Source organism: Nasonia vitripennis, chromosome 4, assembly GCF_009193385.2.
Source record: "Nasonia vitripennis strain AsymCx chromosome 4, Nvit_psr_1.1, whole genome shotgun sequence".
Classification (NCBI taxonomy): domain Eukaryota; kingdom Metazoa; phylum Arthropoda; class Insecta; order Hymenoptera; family Pteromalidae; genus Nasonia; species Nasonia vitripennis.
Window position 1 is genome coordinate 9,068,111 of NC_045760.1, and position 19,188 is coordinate 9,087,298.

The following is a 19,188-nucleotide window of genomic DNA, read 5'->3' on the forward strand; positions in this document are numbered from 1 at the left end:
ATATTCAGAATGCTTTGCGAACGTTTCTCTCGAAAAAAAAATCAAAATAACTCGACCAATCACTCAACCGATATTTTTTATGTGATTTACGTATATCATAATTAAAGGCGAAATGAACGGATGAGAATAATGAAAAATAAACACGCTTTTGAAATCGTAAAGCGTATGTCATTTCTTGAAATGCTCGAACTTTTTCCAGAAAAAAACGACTTTCGAAGATTATTTCGAAAAAAGTTGCTGCTGCACTATTGAAGGCCCACATATTGAAAAAGTTGGACAATAAAAAAGTTCTCCCTCTCTCTCTCGAACATAGCTTTTTAAAGAAGAGCGCCCTTGGCGAAACGTCTGGATCCGCTTGAAAAGTGCAACCCCCGTATTTCGAGTATTTCTGTGCGTTACATAAGAATAAAAGACGAGAAAGCAGTGTTCTCCTTTCTTGAAAAAATGACGATAAAATAATAACGTCGATATTGCGAGGGTAAATTCTATTTTATTTTTCAACTTTTTACGGGTATAAAAGCTCGAAGCGCAGTCTGAAAATCCTTCGAGCAGCGCAAAACGTTTGACCTTCGTGCCTTCAATTAAGCTTTGGAAAAATGCGATGTCAACACGTTCGATTCGCGCAACTTCCGAAAAAGTGTCAGCACATCTGGAAAAATGAAAACGCTACACAGCGAAAAAATGAAAGGCCGAAGGAAACGCGGGCGTTAAAAACGAGAGCGACGTGGGATCAGGCGTCGTGACGATATGAAATCGCGCTTTTCTCCTTTCCCCGTTCCCTCTTTTTAGTACTTCGCAGACGTCGCGCTTACTTGAATCAAGCTCGGCTGCGCTCGGCGCATCCGTATGTAAAATCGGCATTATTATCCACGCGAGATAGCGTAGGGCTTCGAGAGACTGAGATGCGCATGAGTTATTCCACGTCGAATTGCTATGGGAGTGTGCAGTTTGATGGGCGCCCGAGAGAGATAGAGAGTTATGGGGGAGTTGATGTTTCGAATAAGATCGATGGGGTTTTGGAGAGGACAGGCAAGAGGTATCGCGGTTTATAAATTAGTTCGGATTTCAGGACATTTTTTTTATTATTCAAATAAATGATGTTGGATTATAACTTTCCAATTAGCTTGAACAAACATGAATTAAAGTATAAAAGCCATGTTTCTGGGAAACAGTACAGGGTCTGATGCATACGTACTTTGCTTCGTTAACGTCATCAATTCGCAATGAATTTTCAAAAATATTTCCGCTGAATAAAATTTTTAAAAACAACATAAGTTGTGTCAACCTCCAAAATATTAAAAAAAAAAACATCAAAATACCTATTTTGAATAAAAAGAACTTCGTATGCATGTAACACGGAACAGCGCATATAGATCCACTCGAGCTTGAGAAGGCGCAGCCAGGTGTCGCTGTATATGAAAACAGCGGAAGACTCGGCACAGTGGCAGCTCTCGGGCAAAGTAACACCCCTTTCCACCCCGGAATTTCATTCCGACTACTCGCCTTTGTAGAGAGACCGAGAGAGCAAGAGAGAGGGAGAGAACACGTAAAAGGACGGCAGTAGCGGCGCGACACAGCCTTCTGCTTTTGCATCTGATAGCATCGGACCTACTCGTACCCCCTCCTTCCTTCTACCTCCTCCGAAAGTAGAAAAGCGCTCGCGAGAGATAACGGGTTATCCTCGGGAAGTTCCTCTCCCGCCTATTTCAAGCTCCGTACATAGCTACATTGTACGAAGTTGCGTTAACAACTTGGTGCAACGGCCGCGTAAACAGAGTGCGTGAGTCGAGAAAGTTGTCTCTCTCGCCAAGACGACGATGGCTGTTCGCGCTTGTCGTCGTGCTTTATGGCAAAAGTTCCTCGAGAAGCAGGGGAGGGAGAGAGCTCTGCGAGTTACATGTACGAGAGAGTAGAGGCTTGTTGCGGCCGGGACATTGGAGGTCGATTAGTCGACGAGCCGCGGCGGGGGACCAATCGCGTAATTGCTCGGGAGATGCGTTTCGCGGTCGGATTTATGGGCTGGACGAGTCCCGAGTGTGGGAAAAATTCGATCGCGGATATAGTAGCTCGCTCTATATGGAGTTCCGCTCGATCGTTGCCCAGAGGAAGAGTTTCAAGGTTCTTTGAGCGCGAAGCGTTGACCGAAGACGAGCTTTCGGATGAATTTGCGCGATTGGGATTCGTAGGATTTCGCAGCTCAGGCTGATTCGATTGGCGAATCTTCCTGTAGATTAATAGTGCGCTTTACATCATATATTGTTTCGAGGGAAAATGCTTGCGAATCTGTTGCTATTCAGTGCAGGATTAACGCTAATGCAAAGGATTATCAATTATTACTTGTTTCGAGGAATTTCGCGAATAACGGCTAATTGTGCCGTATTCAAAACGTACGAGAATTCAGAGAATAATATATCACTGTGAATTTGGTGAGAATGGGATAAAAGTCTGAATTCATGGCCCAGGGCTTGGATCTGTAGTCTATCTCTGCTCCTGCCTTATATATTGCCGCGAGAGTGAGACAAAGATGGACTGGTCGCAAGATCTAAGTAAGATACGACTATGAATTCGGACCTCCGGCTGATTTATCGTCCGCTAAAATGAATTCTCACTTGAATCACAATCAATTCTCGTCTTGAATTGCAAAAAGTAAATTTCACCTCGAGCACCCGCAACGATAGCATCACCCCCATTATTATATACAATCAAATTTAATCATCCATTTCGGTAGCAAGCGATTTCTCGAGCTTTCTCTACCCTGACGGAAAGCCAGAACGAGATTCACGAGCCAGAAAACATCTCTTGGGACAGACTGAGCAAATTAAGGCGTAAAGGGAAAACACGTGCCCAAAGGGTTAAGGAGATGTAGCGGGAATATTTATGTGCGCGGGCGTTTGAAAGTGCTGAATGATACACAATACGCCGATCGTCGCTTTGAACTTTGCGAGGCACTACCTTGTGCTTTAATCAAATGGAATTAAAATTGCGAATCCGGTCGTGCTGTTTCCGCTAACCGAGTACTGCGCACCTAGAGCGAATTCGTTAATTTTCCAGTATACTTTGATGTGCTTCGGAGAAATCTCTGCATTAGAATATTGGATTTAATTCAGGTGTTTGTTCAGATGATAAAGGGTTTCGGTCTCGCTGAACAGGAATGTCGCGCGTTTATTAGAGTCACAAAATAAGTAGATCTGTTTAACCTGCCGCAATCGCACGTTTTATACATTGACGTGAATATTTTCATCCGAAAGCACGCGCATTCGGGGAATCGAAATAACCCGCCGAAGTTTTATTGATTTAAGTCCGTTTTATTCGACGAATCGGCATAGCTCCTGGACTGAACCTCAAAATAAATGAATTTCCCTCTCCGGGCGCGGTCAAGACAACACTTAACCCACTTCGAGCGAACTCTCGACTCGAAAGCCAGCCAGCCGAAATTTAACGAACATATTCCCAAAAAAAATCCCACATTCGCGCGCACATACATTTTACGGCGAAAGTTGAGACGCGGCTCGAATTAACTCTGATATGAGCGAGAGAGCGAGCGCGCGTTTATCGGACGGAATTTACAAGGAGGAGAGACGCATTTTCTAATTACGCCCCAGGGAGGGGAGAGGCGGCGCGTAATTAGCCCCCCTCTAGGAGAGGAGAATCGCTTTTTGCGGATCTCGCGCGTACGTAGGAGAGATGGCGATGGCGGACCGGTACGTGACTCGCTTTGCATAAGGACAATGTTAATCTTTTTTTACGGCGGCTTTTTAGGGCGGCGCACGCGCGACAGAAGCTTATGCCGCGGCTGACGTATTGTGACGAGAAGTAGCTGCGTTTTGCGGATGTATCTTGGGGAAGTTTCTTTTTTTAACATCCTTTCTGGTGCTTACCGACTACTTCTATAAGTTTGATTGTAGTGCTTTCAAAGGATGCTCTTTTACGATATTCGTATGGGAAATGGCGTTTTCACGAATTTCTCGTATAGGTACGATGTGTAAAATTATTGGAATGTATACAGGCGTGTATCGGCAAGGATGAAAATGTCTGAATCCGATACTCGCAATGAATCTTCTACATCAACGTGACTCGACGCAGACATCAGTGATTCGAGACCGTTATTGAGAAAAATTAATTATTGCACGATTGTATTTCTGGAGCATTTGATTGCAGTTATCCCAATTATTTATTACTTATATCCCAATCGTTGCTCGCTGTGTGATAACAAGATTAAATATCCATTTATCTGTGCATTTAAAAGTTAAATTTCGTTTCAAGTCAAGTTGAATAAATACTTAGATCGGAAAGTTTGAATAAAGAGTAAAGATATAAAAAATCGAGAAGGAAGGCGGTAAGAGACGATTAAAAAGTGAAGATAACGATGCCGAGCGAAAAAAATCACCAAACTAAAACTTTAGATTTTTGTTTTCAATAGCCCCAAAGTTCGCATTTTAATTCAAAGATACAATCAAACTCTTACAAACCGCCTGAAGTATCATCGAACTTTTTTCAAGCGCTTCCAAACGGTCGATCAGACAAAAAATGTATCATGCATTTACTCCAATCGCCGCGACTACACATACAATGAAGCGATTCAAACTTGAACGATACGGCATCTCGCTTTTTCCAGACGTCGTCCAAAACTATTGTAATACGCGCGAGCACAACAATGCAATTGCTTCCATCGTGCAGCCCAGTCAAAGAATCCGTTGGCGCATTATATTTCAATTATATTCCGTCGCGCGCCTATCTATAATAATCAGGCCGAACAGTTACCAGCCACGGCTGCGTCGAACTTTTGCAATTTCGCCGTCAATTTGAAGAGAACATTGAATTAATCATCATAGGTCGTTAATTATGCGCGACGTTATGTACCCCACAGGCGTCGGCAACAAACGAATATTCAAGCGCTTGAGCCCTCGCGACGGACAACAAATAATTAACCGCCATAGAGCCCTTTACAAAGTGAATATATCCGCACGATAAATTATTCAATAGCCGCGTATTTTTATCCGCGAGCGACCAAGGTTATCTCACTCGCTCTGCGCGTATTATATATAACATCGATACGTGTCTTTGAAGTGCAAATCGCTCGCTTTCTTCCTTTCACTCGGCCCGCAGCGCCGGCTACGTTAATATTTCACTTTTTACGCCGGATAAACACGCGCAGCCCCATCAGTTATCGGAGATTGCGCAATAACAGGGATTTATTAAAATTCTATACCGAAAGAGAGAGAGAGAGAGAGAGAGAGAGAGAGAGAGAGAGAGAGAGGGAGAGCGCCAGCCGATGAAATCGTATTTATATTTTCAGCGGATAATCCAAGCTTATTTGCCGCCTATTTTTCGAATCCGAGAGCTCGACTCACGCAGCCGGCTCGTCATTGAACTTTCGCGATTTTTCTATAAATAGACTGCACGAATTTTGCCGTGTACACACGCAGAGAACAAGAAGAAAGAACGGCTGATGGTCTTTGTAGCTCAGCTTTACAAGATGTCGAGATAATACACCTACTTTGCTCGTTAGACTTTCTGCGTGTATAAAAACGAACCGCACAGTACCATTTTATCAGTTCCAGACAAAGGCCCTTTAATTCGCCACGCTCATTTTTCCCCCGTAGAAGCAAAAAGCGAACAATAAACAAGAAAGCGAGTTAGTTCGCGAACGCAGGTGGAAATTGGGCCAACGAGTCAACAAGCCACTGCGGTGTTCGAAAGGGAAGGGAAAAGCAAGATGGAATTGCGGCAAGAGAGAAAGAGAAAAAAGAGCTCCGTCCCCGAAACCAGGAAGAGTAGCGTCGTTCAACGTATATAATCAAGCTTGTTAAGAGTAGTTAGAAGCAATCCGACTGTCTCTTCGTTTTGATAGCGCGCATGTCCTCTCTACCCCTTAGCACACTTGGCAGATGCTGCGAGTTCGCGTCTATTTCGCGACGGGAGAGAATTTTGACTGCGCGTGCGCGACTCACCGCTTTACTCGCAAAAATTTCTCGGGGGCTGACTTATACTATCGACTGAGAGAGAGTTTGCCAAGGATTTCTCGTGCGCCATTACAAGCTTCTTGCGAGCTCTCGAGGGTGTAATCGTTCGCACGTGCAGATGAGAGGAAAATTTTTGGTTCACTCGCATGCGGCTGTATCTCCGTGGATCTTTTTAATTCAGCGTAAAAAGAGAGGTTGCTAGAATTTTCCATCACTCAGCGCTGAGTGCATTGAAGAACCCTTCCACAACTCGCCTCTAGCTCTTGTTCAACAATGAATCACATCCGTCCCGCTATTGTAATAACTTTAAGAATTTAAAATTCCGAGAATTCCAAAAATTCAAGGGACGTCCTAGATTTATTTTTCCGAATATCTTCCCGCAGTTATAATAAAACTCTGTTTCCATCTCCGGCGCAGTCATTTTTCTAAATTTCCGCACATTTCCGCGGGAGAGAACGAGAGAGAGAGAGAGAGAGAGAGAGAGAGAGAGAGAGAGAGAGAGAGCTCGAATGCGCCTGAAAAATATCCTTACATACTCACCGTGGAAGAATTACGCTGCAGTACGAGAGGCCAGCGGCATTAGCATCATGTAAACAAATATCGCTGTCAGAAGCGCAAATGTATTTTGTTTAGAATAATGGCGTTTTTCTCCAGCTGACTGGGCGAACTCGAGAGGAGGCGTTGCATTGTCGCGCATAATGCATCGCTGCGTCGAAATGATCCAGTGGCGCGGATAACCGGATAGGCGCGGAAAGTGAACTTGAAGAATTATCTCCGTGAATGCTGAATGCAAATTACTGAGAGCATTACAGATAACTTTGTTCGGTAAAATTAACCCGTCGACGCAGTACCCGTAATGGAACAACAAGTCTTTGATCGAGCATAATACAGCATCAAACGTTGTTTGCCTCATAAAACCTATAATTACTTTTTCTACGGCTCGGTTTTGCTCGCGAACTAATTAATAACCGAAGGATTCGAGCAAAAACTGTTTCCGCTCATTCCAAATAAAAGCCTCCTCCCATTAATAAACTTCATCGCCAGGCGAATTCCTCGGCGATTCATACTTGTACTCCCCTTTGTTCTCCTCTCCCCCGCCTGCTATACTAATAAGAGCCGATTTTCGCGGCCTGATGAGCGCGAAAGACAATGGTGTAATCGGATTATTAGCGAACTCTCGTTCCCGCGTGCAATTATTTTATTATTACGAATGCAAAGTTTTTCGGTCGCGAAAACTTTCGGCGGCTTTTTGTTTCCCTGCTAGAGCCGCGATGCTAATTGCACATCCGTACGCGGAACTTTCGCGCTCGTTGCGCGCGAAAGAGGTCGTAATGTAATATCGTTATATGGAATTTCGAGCACGGCTAATTAAAATTCAAACGGAAGGCCACCCCGTGTCGTTTAATTTATTTTTGTTTTTTCTTTCGTTCGTATGAATCATCGCGAAGAAAGAAAGCTTTCACGGCTGTCACCAGTGCGAAAGAATAAAATAGCCGCGGTAATTATCGCACTGCTCTTTGTTTGCCACTGAATTTCAAGCGCGCTTGCCGTTTTGTTAACGAAATGCGCATACTCGAGCTCACCTTTTCAAAGTATTGATCTTTTCGGAACGAGATAGCATGCAAAACACGGGATCAGAGTCAGAATTAAGCTTTCGGGGGAAGCGTTTCCCAGTGTGTGCTAAACGAAAGAGAAAGTGCGACGCTGCAGAAAAAGAATCTAAACTTTCCTACAGGTAATCCGGCGAAGCGGCTTATCGATAAGACGACGTATTCCGGGCGGGCGTATAATAAAAGGCCGCGTTATTCACTAAACAGATGTAACAATCGAAGCTCGTTTCCGGAGATTAGAATTAGCCATTTCCGGGGGAACTATACGTGCGCCGAAGGAAATTTACCTCTCTCTCTCTCTCTCTCTCTCTCTCTCTCTCTCTGCTGTACTACTATTTCCTGCTGTATACAATTTATCGTACAATATGTTGTATGCCAAATAAATCTAATAAATCTAAAATCTAAATCTAAATCTAAATCTAAATCTCTCTCTCTCTCTCTCTCTCTCTCTCTCTCTCTCTCTGCGAGAGGCAAAAAGTGCGAGTTAGCTCGGTAATGGAAGTCGGATACACCGGATAATTCGGTAGTCCATAACGAGGGAAATCGCGTTTTTCGCCAGACTGAGAAAGTCTATCTCTTTTCGGGGCGCGGGATATCGAGTTCGGAAATTTACCGTCTATGAAGTTTTTCGATTCCATCGACGCTGAATTTTAAATACCGCTTTAAATTATCATCTGAGCGAAACTTTGTTTTTGGCTGAAAGGGGAGAAAGTTGAAAAAAACATTCGCGTGGATTTTCAATTAAGCCTCTCTCTCTCTCTCTCTCTCTCTCTCTCTCTCTCTCTCTCTTTGGCGCAAAAGTCAACGAGCTCATAAATGTAGCTTAATTACGAGGGACTATTTCACTCACTTTTCGTGGCTAAAGTTTTAATTCAATTCTCGACAATTTATAGAAAATTAGTCGTTTATTAATTGTTTGCTACTACCACGCGCGAGAAGGGACTTTTTATTTAAAACTTGGATGAAGAACTAAGTTTACAACGAGTTGACTTTAGTTATAATCTAACTGGGAAATTTCCCTAAGCGTAGGGAGTTATTTCTGAGAGCTGTGCGATAACTCCTCCGAACGCGTAATATTCTGCAAAATTTTCACGGCGATTCACTGAGGTTACAATGTGCTCGAGAGTTTATTTTCATTGGATCATTGTATGCGTGCACGCGCGCGTAAATTTGATTGAATTCGATTTTTTTCCTGCTCAGCATTAAATCTGAATTATCCGCTACCTGTAGTCGGGTCCTTAAATAAAAAATGCAGCAATTTCGCGGTTAAACTGAATATAAAACAGTAACTTGCTTAGGCATAAAAACCTTCACGGAACAGAGGGAAAAGCCTGAGTAAGCTAGTGAAATAGAAATTATTTATTTATCAAGTAAATTAATGAATTTATGTAAGCATAAAATACAAAAGTCAAAACTTATTATCTAATTTAACTTACGCAGTAGATAATCGACCCTTATATTTACAGAGCGCTCGCTTACCTAATATTTCGAGGATCAGCCCCTACAATAATCCCGAAAATCGCAAATATCGGTGCGCTGTACGTGACGGACCACCCTCTTCTGGGTAGGTTGTCGGTCAAGAAGATGGAGATATCCCGGGGTGGCAACGCCCAGCACGTCACAGGGCCCCGACGTCTCGGGAACGGGTCCAGCCCTCGCTCCGTGAACGGCTTGAGACGACTCGTCGAGTCGTCGCGACTGGGACCTATAGCGAAGATTCGCTATGCGATGACAGCACGCTTGTGTCTCGCCCACACGGAATTACAGGCACTTTGTTTACACGAATTATAGAAATAAGGGAGGAATCACACGCGAGTGATTCACTAACAAATATAATTCAAATTACAGCGATTACTACAGGCACAATAAAAAAGCTACACGTGAATAGAGGCTAGGCTTCGGATCACACTGCTCTCGATCGATGCCGAAACGAAACTGACGCTCTCGCGCGCACTAATCGATCTCAGACCGCAGAAGGGCTTACGCATGCGCTCTTTCTTTTCTTGGCGCGCCATAATTAACTTGTCATCAAGAGGCGCGAGAATCAAACCGTGCTAGGTGATACATATTTTATGCGGAGACGTATAATACGCGAACACATGACTCAGCATAAATAATTGTAGGTCGCTTTGTTTTCGCATCGTAATACTGCGTATGCAACATTTAATTAAACCAAAATCATGTGCATCCGCGTAAGGGAGATAAAAATCATAAAATGAATTCTGGAATTACACTTCATCGAGCAACTAAAATAATTTACGGGTTGTAATAATCAGATTTAATTAATATTTCATTCATTTAGCTTAGAGGTGCTAATTAAAATCAAATATTTGTTTGCAGTTCCAAAATTAATCGTGTTAATTATTATTAATTGGTTTACAATAATTCGGCATAAAACGCACATGCTTATTTTTATATTGTGCTGTGTAAAAATAACCAAAAATTTAACTCACCATTCCTTCTCCGATGTTATGAACAACACAGGGCAGATGTGCCGTTGATCCAGACTGTGCATGGATGACGGTCGAGTTCTCGGTGCCAAAGGTCATAGGCAGCGTGGGCGGCAACGTCACATCGACAGGTTTTGCTGTCCTGTCCAGTGTGTTGGAGTTCAGACTGAGAACCTCGGCTCGCGCACCACCAGTCGGCCGATCTGCAAAAGGTCGACGATGCGCTTTATTTGACTTGCTTCCCATCAAAGGACTGATCAAGTATTCTGTTTCTCCAAGCTAAATTACGTCTATATATTTTAGGAATGTGAACTGCGCGTATTTTTGGTTGGTTTGTTTTTGTTTTATTTTATTTTATTCAGTTTTTCTTTGTGCACTGGCAATTAAAGAGTTGTGTATTGTTGAATTGGCTTCAAAAAATCTGGTTGTTATTTTTAGGAATAGTTTTTTTAAAGAAACATCAGCTACAATGACGTCCGAACATTGATGGACGAGAAAAAAGGCAGTACAGTAGTGCATTATTTGTGTTCAACGTTGCAGAAAAATAATCTTTGTATTTAAAAAAAACTTTGAAATTGATGTATGAATTACATTTCGTTGCCTCTGTAAATTTCAGTCTTTTCATCCGTGAATGTAAAAACAAAGTATTTGCAAGAACTCCAATTTTATATGCCGTAGCTCAACTTTCTACAAGTGTATAAAGCAACATCCCCTAACCAAACATGACGACCAACGGCAGATATAGGTATTTGCACCAGAATCGTTAATTCAACGGTCGAGTACTCTGAGCAAATAAACTTCTCTATCTAAAGCGGTCAACAAGTAAGCTGGTCATGTCTGAAATTTCTAGAAAATGAGGAAGGTTACCATTCGGCCAACTGCAAACATCGTGCAGCTCAGAGTTTCCGTGGTCGCGCTCTCCCTAGTTCTGCATCTATATTTTTACAAACCAACTGCAGAGGTTGATATTCGCAAATGTGACTGAACCACTCAATTTTTAGTCCAAACAACCCGACGAACTTCTTAAATTGAGTTTAGCATCAACCTAAGCATTAAGAGCATCTAACTAATTCAATATACGCACGACTTTTTCCACTCTCGACAAACACACATCAATATAAATGCGAAAGGAAAAATCGATTTCCCATTTCATTCCCAATTTAAACATGCGGCGCCCTTTGCACGAGCCAAAAACGGCTCACTTCCAAAACGGAAAAAATCAATTGCGAAATAAATAAAATTGTCGGCACGAATCATACGAGTACCTCTATCCCCGTTGTAAAAGTAATTCGCGGCAGGATGTAGACGAAGCGAATCGGGAATCTTCTCTCTCTCTCTCTCTCTCCCTCTCTCTCTCTCTCTTTCTCAGTCGCTTTGCCTTCATTTTCTGCTTTGGGAGGGGGGCAAGACGAGAGAGAGAGAGAGAGAGAGAGAGAGAGAGAGAGAGAGAGAGAAAGAAAAAAGTCGGTCGTTAGCGTTACGACGGCGGCGAATCGCAGCTTAAAGGAGGACGACGGAGACGACGAGCAAAAAGTGGCCCAAAGCGCGGTTGAGAGGATTTCGGAGATTCTGGATGATGCTCGACTACTTTTCGCGAGGCTGCGCCACCACGGCAGTGTGCGCGAGTGGTGCAAGCTCTCTTTCTCGTCGAACGACCGGCTGCGACGCATACATTTCGAGCGGTTGCGGCGGATTTGCGAGGCTGGAGTTATGGTTACTCTTGGAAGTTGTTTTTTCTTCTCTTAAGTGCGATTGGCGATGTGAGATTCTGATCGAAGTTTATGAGAGTAGAGTTCCATATGTTTGTTGTTCGCGTTAAATTAAATTTCAACGGAATGTCGTACGTTCTTCGGGCATCGTTTCACGTTCCAGGCTCACCAAGAATACCAAGAATCAAACAAGTTCCAGGAATTTACTTGCATCTTTTAAAATATTTTTTTACTATACACTTTGAAGAATGCAAAGAACCAATAAAACAACCGCGCACGTGGATATCGCTCTTTGCTGAACACATTTTATAGCGAAAAATTGCTTCACATTATCTCACCTAATAATGGATGAACAGAAATATTTTATGTATGCCAATATCAACTATTTACATTGCCTGTTACCTAAAAGAGAGTTTTTATACTGATACGAAAAAGAAGAATAAAAATTTCATACGGTATTCTTTCGCGGCAGAAAAAGTTATAAATTATTCCACGTATCCAAAGTAATACAACGTCGTGATAATTATAAGAGAACATAAAAATCCTTTCAAATTTACGTGCATGATTAATAACCAGTAATTATATAACATTAAATATCTTTTTACTTGACCAGAAATATTTTAGAAATTCAATTCATTAAAATATATGCAATTATAACAAAATACACGTAAAACTTCGATTCGAATTAAATATAGTCATACAATAATCCCATTAATTATCAGTTTACGCAACGATATGCCGATAGAGCTTGGCTCGCGTAAAAATATGAAGCGGACAAAGCTGCAAGAAAAATTAACCCCCGAAGAACATAAAAACGCCGTTATCGCGCAAAATTCCTGTATCAGTTCCATTGTCCAACGCACTGCAATATCCGTCAAAGCGCAAACACAGCGTCAGGTCACGTGACAGGCTCAGATGACCCCGTATAGCGACAATGAATCACGAAGGTCGGCTGTTTTTGTGTCGCCGCTCCAATCATTAATTTCCAGCCGCCAAATTTAATCTCCCCTCCGTTGCCGAGATAAAATCGCGCGATTTCTTTATGATACGTTGTCCGGGCAAACGAACAAACAAAAATTCGATCCTCTGTCCGTTTGGTCAACGGTAGAGTTTTTATTAATTCGCGCATTCGGTGCCGTACCGACTTTTTATTTAGTGATACGGTCATACTCAATTAAGCGTCAACCCATGCAATACGTGAAATTTTCGCAAATTAAAGGGGTATAGTCGCCGACTATACGTTTTTCACTGCTGGCAATTTTTTGACGCGCGACGCGACCAGTTTTGTCAAATGCGCGAGCGCGTGATTGGATTCGTCAATGGAATTCACGCTAAATGTTCGGTGTAACTGAAATAACAGGTGCGGGTGTTTATTTTGTTCATATCGGAGGCGCAATTTGATAAAGTTGTTCGATAAACTTTTACTCATCAGCGAATTTCTTACCGGTTGAGGCGCGAAAAACATGCTTATGTGGAGTGGAATGGAAACAAAGAAAGAAACTTTGAAACAACAGGAGGGTGGTTGTGGGTTAGCACGGAAAATCGTCTCGACCGCAGAGAGTAGCGTATATGGTTTAGAGCATAAGTAGCATAAATTTGATAAAAATTTACAGACGCGTCTCTGGGGAAATTTGGCGAATACGTGGCTTCCAGGTTGAATAAATAATGCGCATGCGTCGTGAAAAACTGACTTAAAGCGGAAAACGTCGTCGCGAATTTTCTTCAGTAGTTGACTCGCGTATAATCCTCAAATGTACGCATATATTATTTATTTATTAAAAAAAAAACTTAAAAATTCTAAAGCTTTACCTCAAAGAAAAAGGAATTTAGCGACAGTACGAAATACGCAACGAATCGTATGCTAATAATTCACTACAAATATTGGCAGCGTATTTTTAACATCAATTTGATTGGCTCTTCCTGGTACCGGATATTTTCATTATAAAAATAACGTGACGCTCTTTTCGCTCAACAACTTTCATCCCAGTTTGAATTTAAATTTTGATTTTTTCATCTTGCAATAAAACTTTGTTAAAAAATAGAAAAAAAGTAACTTTCTTAAGTCGAGCGTTTAATGAAACTTCCTGCCTCCATTACACGAAAAACCAGCCGAGACACTGAACGAGGCAATAATGCTCGAAGCAAAGAGAAACCTAACTTGCCATATACTTATACAACACGGATTGAAAATTTGGCACACACACGCGCGCGAATTTACAGACTATCTCTATCTGAAAAAAAAATGCAACTCTTCTCTGAGAACCAGATCTCAACTTTCTTCTCTTCCAACGAAAAGTTCGCGTTTCTTCGTCCCGCGGACATTTCATAATCCTCGCAATTACGATTTTAGCGTGACTCCCTCTCCTTAAAAAGATTAAGCCTGGCATTTGCAACGATCTTCGCAAACAAGTCCGTCCGTATTCGCTCACGTACGCGTGTATTTACTCTTCCGTATACATACACACTGCGGGAAAAAGGCAGAATAAGAGAAGATGTACGGCAGTGAGCTCTCTGCGATACTGACTCCGAGGTCGGAGCTGCAGCAGCCACTCCCCCGCACAAAATGAATTAGGCTAATTTGAGACTGGCGCACATTTCGCGTCCAAACAAACGGCGGCTTGCTGCATCGGAGCTTGCCCACATACCGCCCCCTGTCTTTGAATTTCTCCGCGCGCGGCGAGTCTCCCTCTGCTTTGCCGAGGCTTCTCTGTTCGTGTAATTTCCCGTGGATGCTTTGTCTCCGAGCTCGGTTTTCGATGACCTGCGAGGAATAAATAAGGCCAATGCCGTGCCCCGGAGCAGACCGGCTTCCTGGATTTTCGCGGTGTAATTAAGAAATGAGGCGGGGAGCCTTATATTTTTCTCTCCGCGTAAGGATGTGGGTTAAGATTTTTTTTCACCCACGCGGCGGCAGCAGCAGCTTTTTTCTCTCCACCCGGACTGGCTGAGGGAAGCTTTGTTGGAATGAATAATGGCCTTTGAGATAATGTTCGGCGATGTACTTTGCGAACGTGGGGTCAAAATACAATACACGCACACTAGAGGGAATGAATGATGCTGCGCGTATGGTTTATCTTAAATTATATATATATATATATATATATATATATATATATATATAGAGAGAGAGAGAGAGAGAGAGAGAGAGAGAGAGAGAGAGAGAGAGAGGAGTGTGCGTTGAAGAAAAGCTGCCGGCCGACATTTTCTTTTTATTCTGTTTTTCAAGGCGGAAAAGTAGCGTCGCTTTACACGACGAGAGCAAGGTATCATTTTTTGCGCGACGCTCGGCCGCTGCCGCAACGCTAGTTTTACACTTATTTTCCCAGTCCTTTATCCCGCGGCGCGGCCCCTTAATTTTTCACGCTTCTTCTCGCCCCATATCTCCCTTCTCCGGATGAAATAAAATACGAGCATGAGAGAGAGAGAGAGAGAGAGAGAGAGAGAGAACGTGCGTTTTATTTTTATATCCACAGTGTCGCCGCGCGCGCGCTTTCTCCTCTTTCCGCCCGTCGTCCTAGTAGCGCACGCGAGTGTAATGAGCGTAAGATTTTCTGCGCGCGTAACACGCTTGCGCTGCACCGGAGTATAAAGTTCGAGGCTGTAAAGTTCACACGAGACGAAAAGGAAGAGAAGTGCAACGCGCGTCAACTGCAGTGTGTCGTGTTTTTTTCTTTTTTTTTAAGTGGCGTGAGAACGTCGTCTGTTTCTCGTCGCTTGTTCGCGAGTGATTCGTCAGACAATGCGGCCGAATTTTTGCCACCGCAAGAGAGAGAAAAGATCCCTGATTGATTTTCGCGCGCGCCGCCGTCGTCGCTATACTCTTCGGTCGCCATTAACGAGCGCTTTGCTGCTGCATCGAGATTCTAGTTCGAATTCCAAAAGCACCGAGGATAAACGCGAGCGCTCGGCTTTTAGCATTTTTATCACGACTTCGAATCGAGGGCTGAGCGTTTTGGAAACGTTTTAGTGTCAGTTTTAACCGTGATTCGAGCAATTCTGGTAAAACGGAAAATGATCACTGTGTCGAGAGACGGAAAGGGAGAGTCTATTTGACTCCCTCTCTCTCCAATTGTACGTTTGAAATTTTATCAGGATGCTTTCACAGAATTTGCAGAGAAGTTTTGCAAATTTATGGCTACAGCGATAAGGTATTTCTCGTCGACTATGAGCAGACTCTAATGCATCAGATTATACATAAAATCGAAGCGTAAATAATTCTAATGGATGCCGTAAGCATTGTTAAGTACATTTTAAAATTAATTAACGCGTGCTGCTGCAAGCTGAAAGCACGAATTATTCAAAAATAACAACGTGTTTGTTGTGTTATATATGGAATATTTATAATTGAAAGTCCAACCAGTTATTTACAATACATTGTATCGAATATCTCAAATTATTTTATATATCCTTTTAAAAAATGCTTGCTATAAATATTTGACATTAATCAACGAAACAGTGTATGAAACGATCCATCGACCGTCGAAACATATTAATATTAACTCAACGGCGTCTCGTTAAAAAAAAATCTCCATTTCTCGATGACCTCATCAGTATACAACGCGACGCCACGCACTTATAACCGTGACTCTCCTTCTCTCGCGAGCAACTCTCTCTCTCCTGCAACAATGTTTGCATCCGTCGCTCCTCAAAGAACTCTCGAAGAGCCCTCTCGACGTGCAAGAATTTTTCAATATACACGCACAAAACGAGGCTTCTCACGAGATGATTGTCGTGCGCTCGACAGCTTATTTATCACGAGACTCGTTTTTTTTTTCTCGCTCATTGAATTCCAGCGGCAAAAACGAGCCAATATCGCCGATGAGGGGATATTTTATTATCGCGTCGGTCGTGCGGAGAGATGAGCAAAAAAAAGAAGAGGCCAATAGTGTCGCCTAGTTGCGAGTAGTCCGTGTCTACATGTAGTAAGGTGGGAGAGAGAGTAAGGACACAGGCGGGATGAGCGATAGTGGGAATTTTTTTCTTCTTCGGGGAGTGGGCAGCTTTTTGGGGAGACAATGATCGGGAGGGAAGGTCATCGGTGACTATCGCCTTCAGTGATTTTTGAACAGTATATTTTTGTATGACATTCAAAGTATAGACTAAAGAATAAACAATAGAAACAAAAAATGTGCTCATAAACTTATAATCGCAACTAGTCCCTTAAAATTCACAAGCACAACTCCGGCAGGCGAAGCATGTATGTTTCACCGCACGCTGAAGAGAATTTACACCCACCGTCCACGGCGCACCACCAAAACTTCCCTCGGAAGCTCCTTTTACCTCGAGTTTATTTAGAGCCGAGAATGATGTTTACAAGATTGCGGCACCAGCGTCGACCTCTTTTAAGCATACATATATATACATAAATAAATTTCATAAAGAATTTAGTGGAGCGTAAATCATGCGGCGCCCGGGCGGCGAGATAACCTCCTCGCGCGGAACTGGAACACCGCAAGGGGGTGGGGGATTTTTCGGAGCTATATATATAATTAAAAAGCGACTCGGGATCAAAAATGGCCATCGCTCTAATTGTCCGAGCGGCCGTTCGGTATTAGCGCAGCTGTGGTGGCTCTCGTCCATGCCTTTTTTAATTAAAATGTTACCAGCTCTCGAGAAGTTTCGCTTCGGTGGATTGCGCGCGAAATTACAATGCGCACCGCGGGAATTATTTGCCGAGCGCTGTGTGCGGCTGCGCCGAGTAGCCAATGGAAGGGTGGGGACTGCGGAAAAGTTTATAAACAGTGCGTTGCAGAAAGAAGGTAGGTATAATTTTTTGTTCCCGCTATTGTTTGCCGACGAGTTCAAGGAGCTGCGGAATGAACTGATTTTGCTTTTTAATCAAAGAGAAGAAGTTCCACGACTGCGGAATAAGAATAACTTTAGCGTATACGTGGCGATTTCATAGAGGCGCTCGGAATTTCACAACTGATCGACTGTTGATGCTCTATTCGTAGAGGAGATATGAGCGGGTCAAACTGATTAAAAATTCATACTCTCGAGTTCGATGCGGACATTCAATCATAGCAGGCAATTATAATCGTTCGACAACATTGACCGAAACACACATACATTTATCGCTTTGATTACCCGAAAGCGGCAAATGATTTTCACCATCGAGTCCTCCGCGCGCACTCGCGGTATATCACTTAAAAATATCAACTCCAATCAGAGGCAACTAGCCGAACGAAAGTTCACACATGGCAGATCCAATCAATTGGCCGCACATAACACATGGATCCACAGCAGCATGCAGCGGCAGCAAGAGATCCATACAGAACGGAAATTACATATCAGACCTATAGTGCCGCAGAGGCAATCGTAGTATTTTCACGCGGCGCGGCTGGCGTCAGCCGCATTGCGGCCGAGCGGAACAATATTTTCCGAAAATTATCACGAGCGCGTGCTTGCCACGGGATATCTCAATAATCGATTTCGCCGCGGGCTAAGGGAGAAGCAGCAGGCGACGACAACTGCTCCGGATGCGCGCGAAGCAACAAAAACACAAGGCCGGCAAGAAACGGAATCGGATAGAACCAGTGTCGGCGAGTGTGTATGTGAGAGAGAGAGAGAGAGAGAGAGAGAGAGAGAGAGAGAGAGAGAGAGAAGGGAGTAACACGAGTGAGCAAAGGGAGAAACGAGAGGGCAAACGAGAAATCAATAATCCAATCCACGCATCGGGCAGAACTGCTCATGCATAAGTCAGGCGAAACGAAGCCCGGTCGAGATAGTTGCGAAAAAGAGAGCGAGAGGAAGAAAGTGAAAAGAAGACGTCGACTGCAAGAGGGATCCTGCCTTCCCTTTCTCCGTTCCTTTTTGCCACGCCGAAAATCCGCAAATTGCCATCACGTCCGTTGAGAGTAGGGTGGCGCGTGAGTTCGGAAAATTTCCCGCGAATACTCAAATGATCTTTCGGGAAAATTTTTGCTGTCAGAAGTTTCTTTCGCGGACAGGAGAGTAGCCCTCGCGTCGTAATACGCGAGCGAGAGCTGCAAGCGGCAATTTTCGAGCGAAGAGCTTCCGCAGCTGCGAACGACTGTCTGTATGAAAGGACTCGGAACCTGGATTTCGGCGGCTTTAATTGAGCGCGCCAGTCGAGCCAGGTCGTTAAATGCGTGGTTATCGCTGAGTAGAGCAATTAATTCTCGTATTCCCCAAGCGGAAATATTCGAGCCGATGGTTTCGGCGAGCTCGAAAAATTTTCGCTCGACGTACGGTTCATTCGGAAAATAGACGAACGCGATTCTCGAGCTCGCTCCGATACTTTCCGCCACTAATATTCCATCGTCGCGAACGCCATTATAAACGTATGAATAATCGCGACAAGAGCGGGGAACAAAAAAGGAGGCGACGGCCCTGCATTATGCATTCAAAATACGCGTACGTATATAACGCCGTATCGAAAGCGTGCTTCGAAGCGGCTAACGCGATTTTGGTTACGCCGAGAGGAATAAAACGC

The 19,188-nt window shown here is 43.4% G+C and overlaps 1 protein-coding gene across 10 annotated transcripts in view; it reads right to left on the minus strand.

Moving 5' to 3' along the window:
- The window catches only part of LOC100678173, a 222,750-nt gene that overhangs the window by 54,971 nt on the left and 148,591 nt on the right, over positions 1–19,188 (minus strand). For all 10 annotated transcript variants that reach the window (XM_031929110.2, XM_031929106.2, XM_031929107.1 and 7 more), the window contains one exon: positions 10,027–10,226. In XM_031929110.2, coding sequence (XP_031784970.1) covers positions 10,027–10,226 — 200 coding nt within the window. The remainder of the gene's footprint in view (positions 1–10,026; positions 10,227–19,188) is intronic.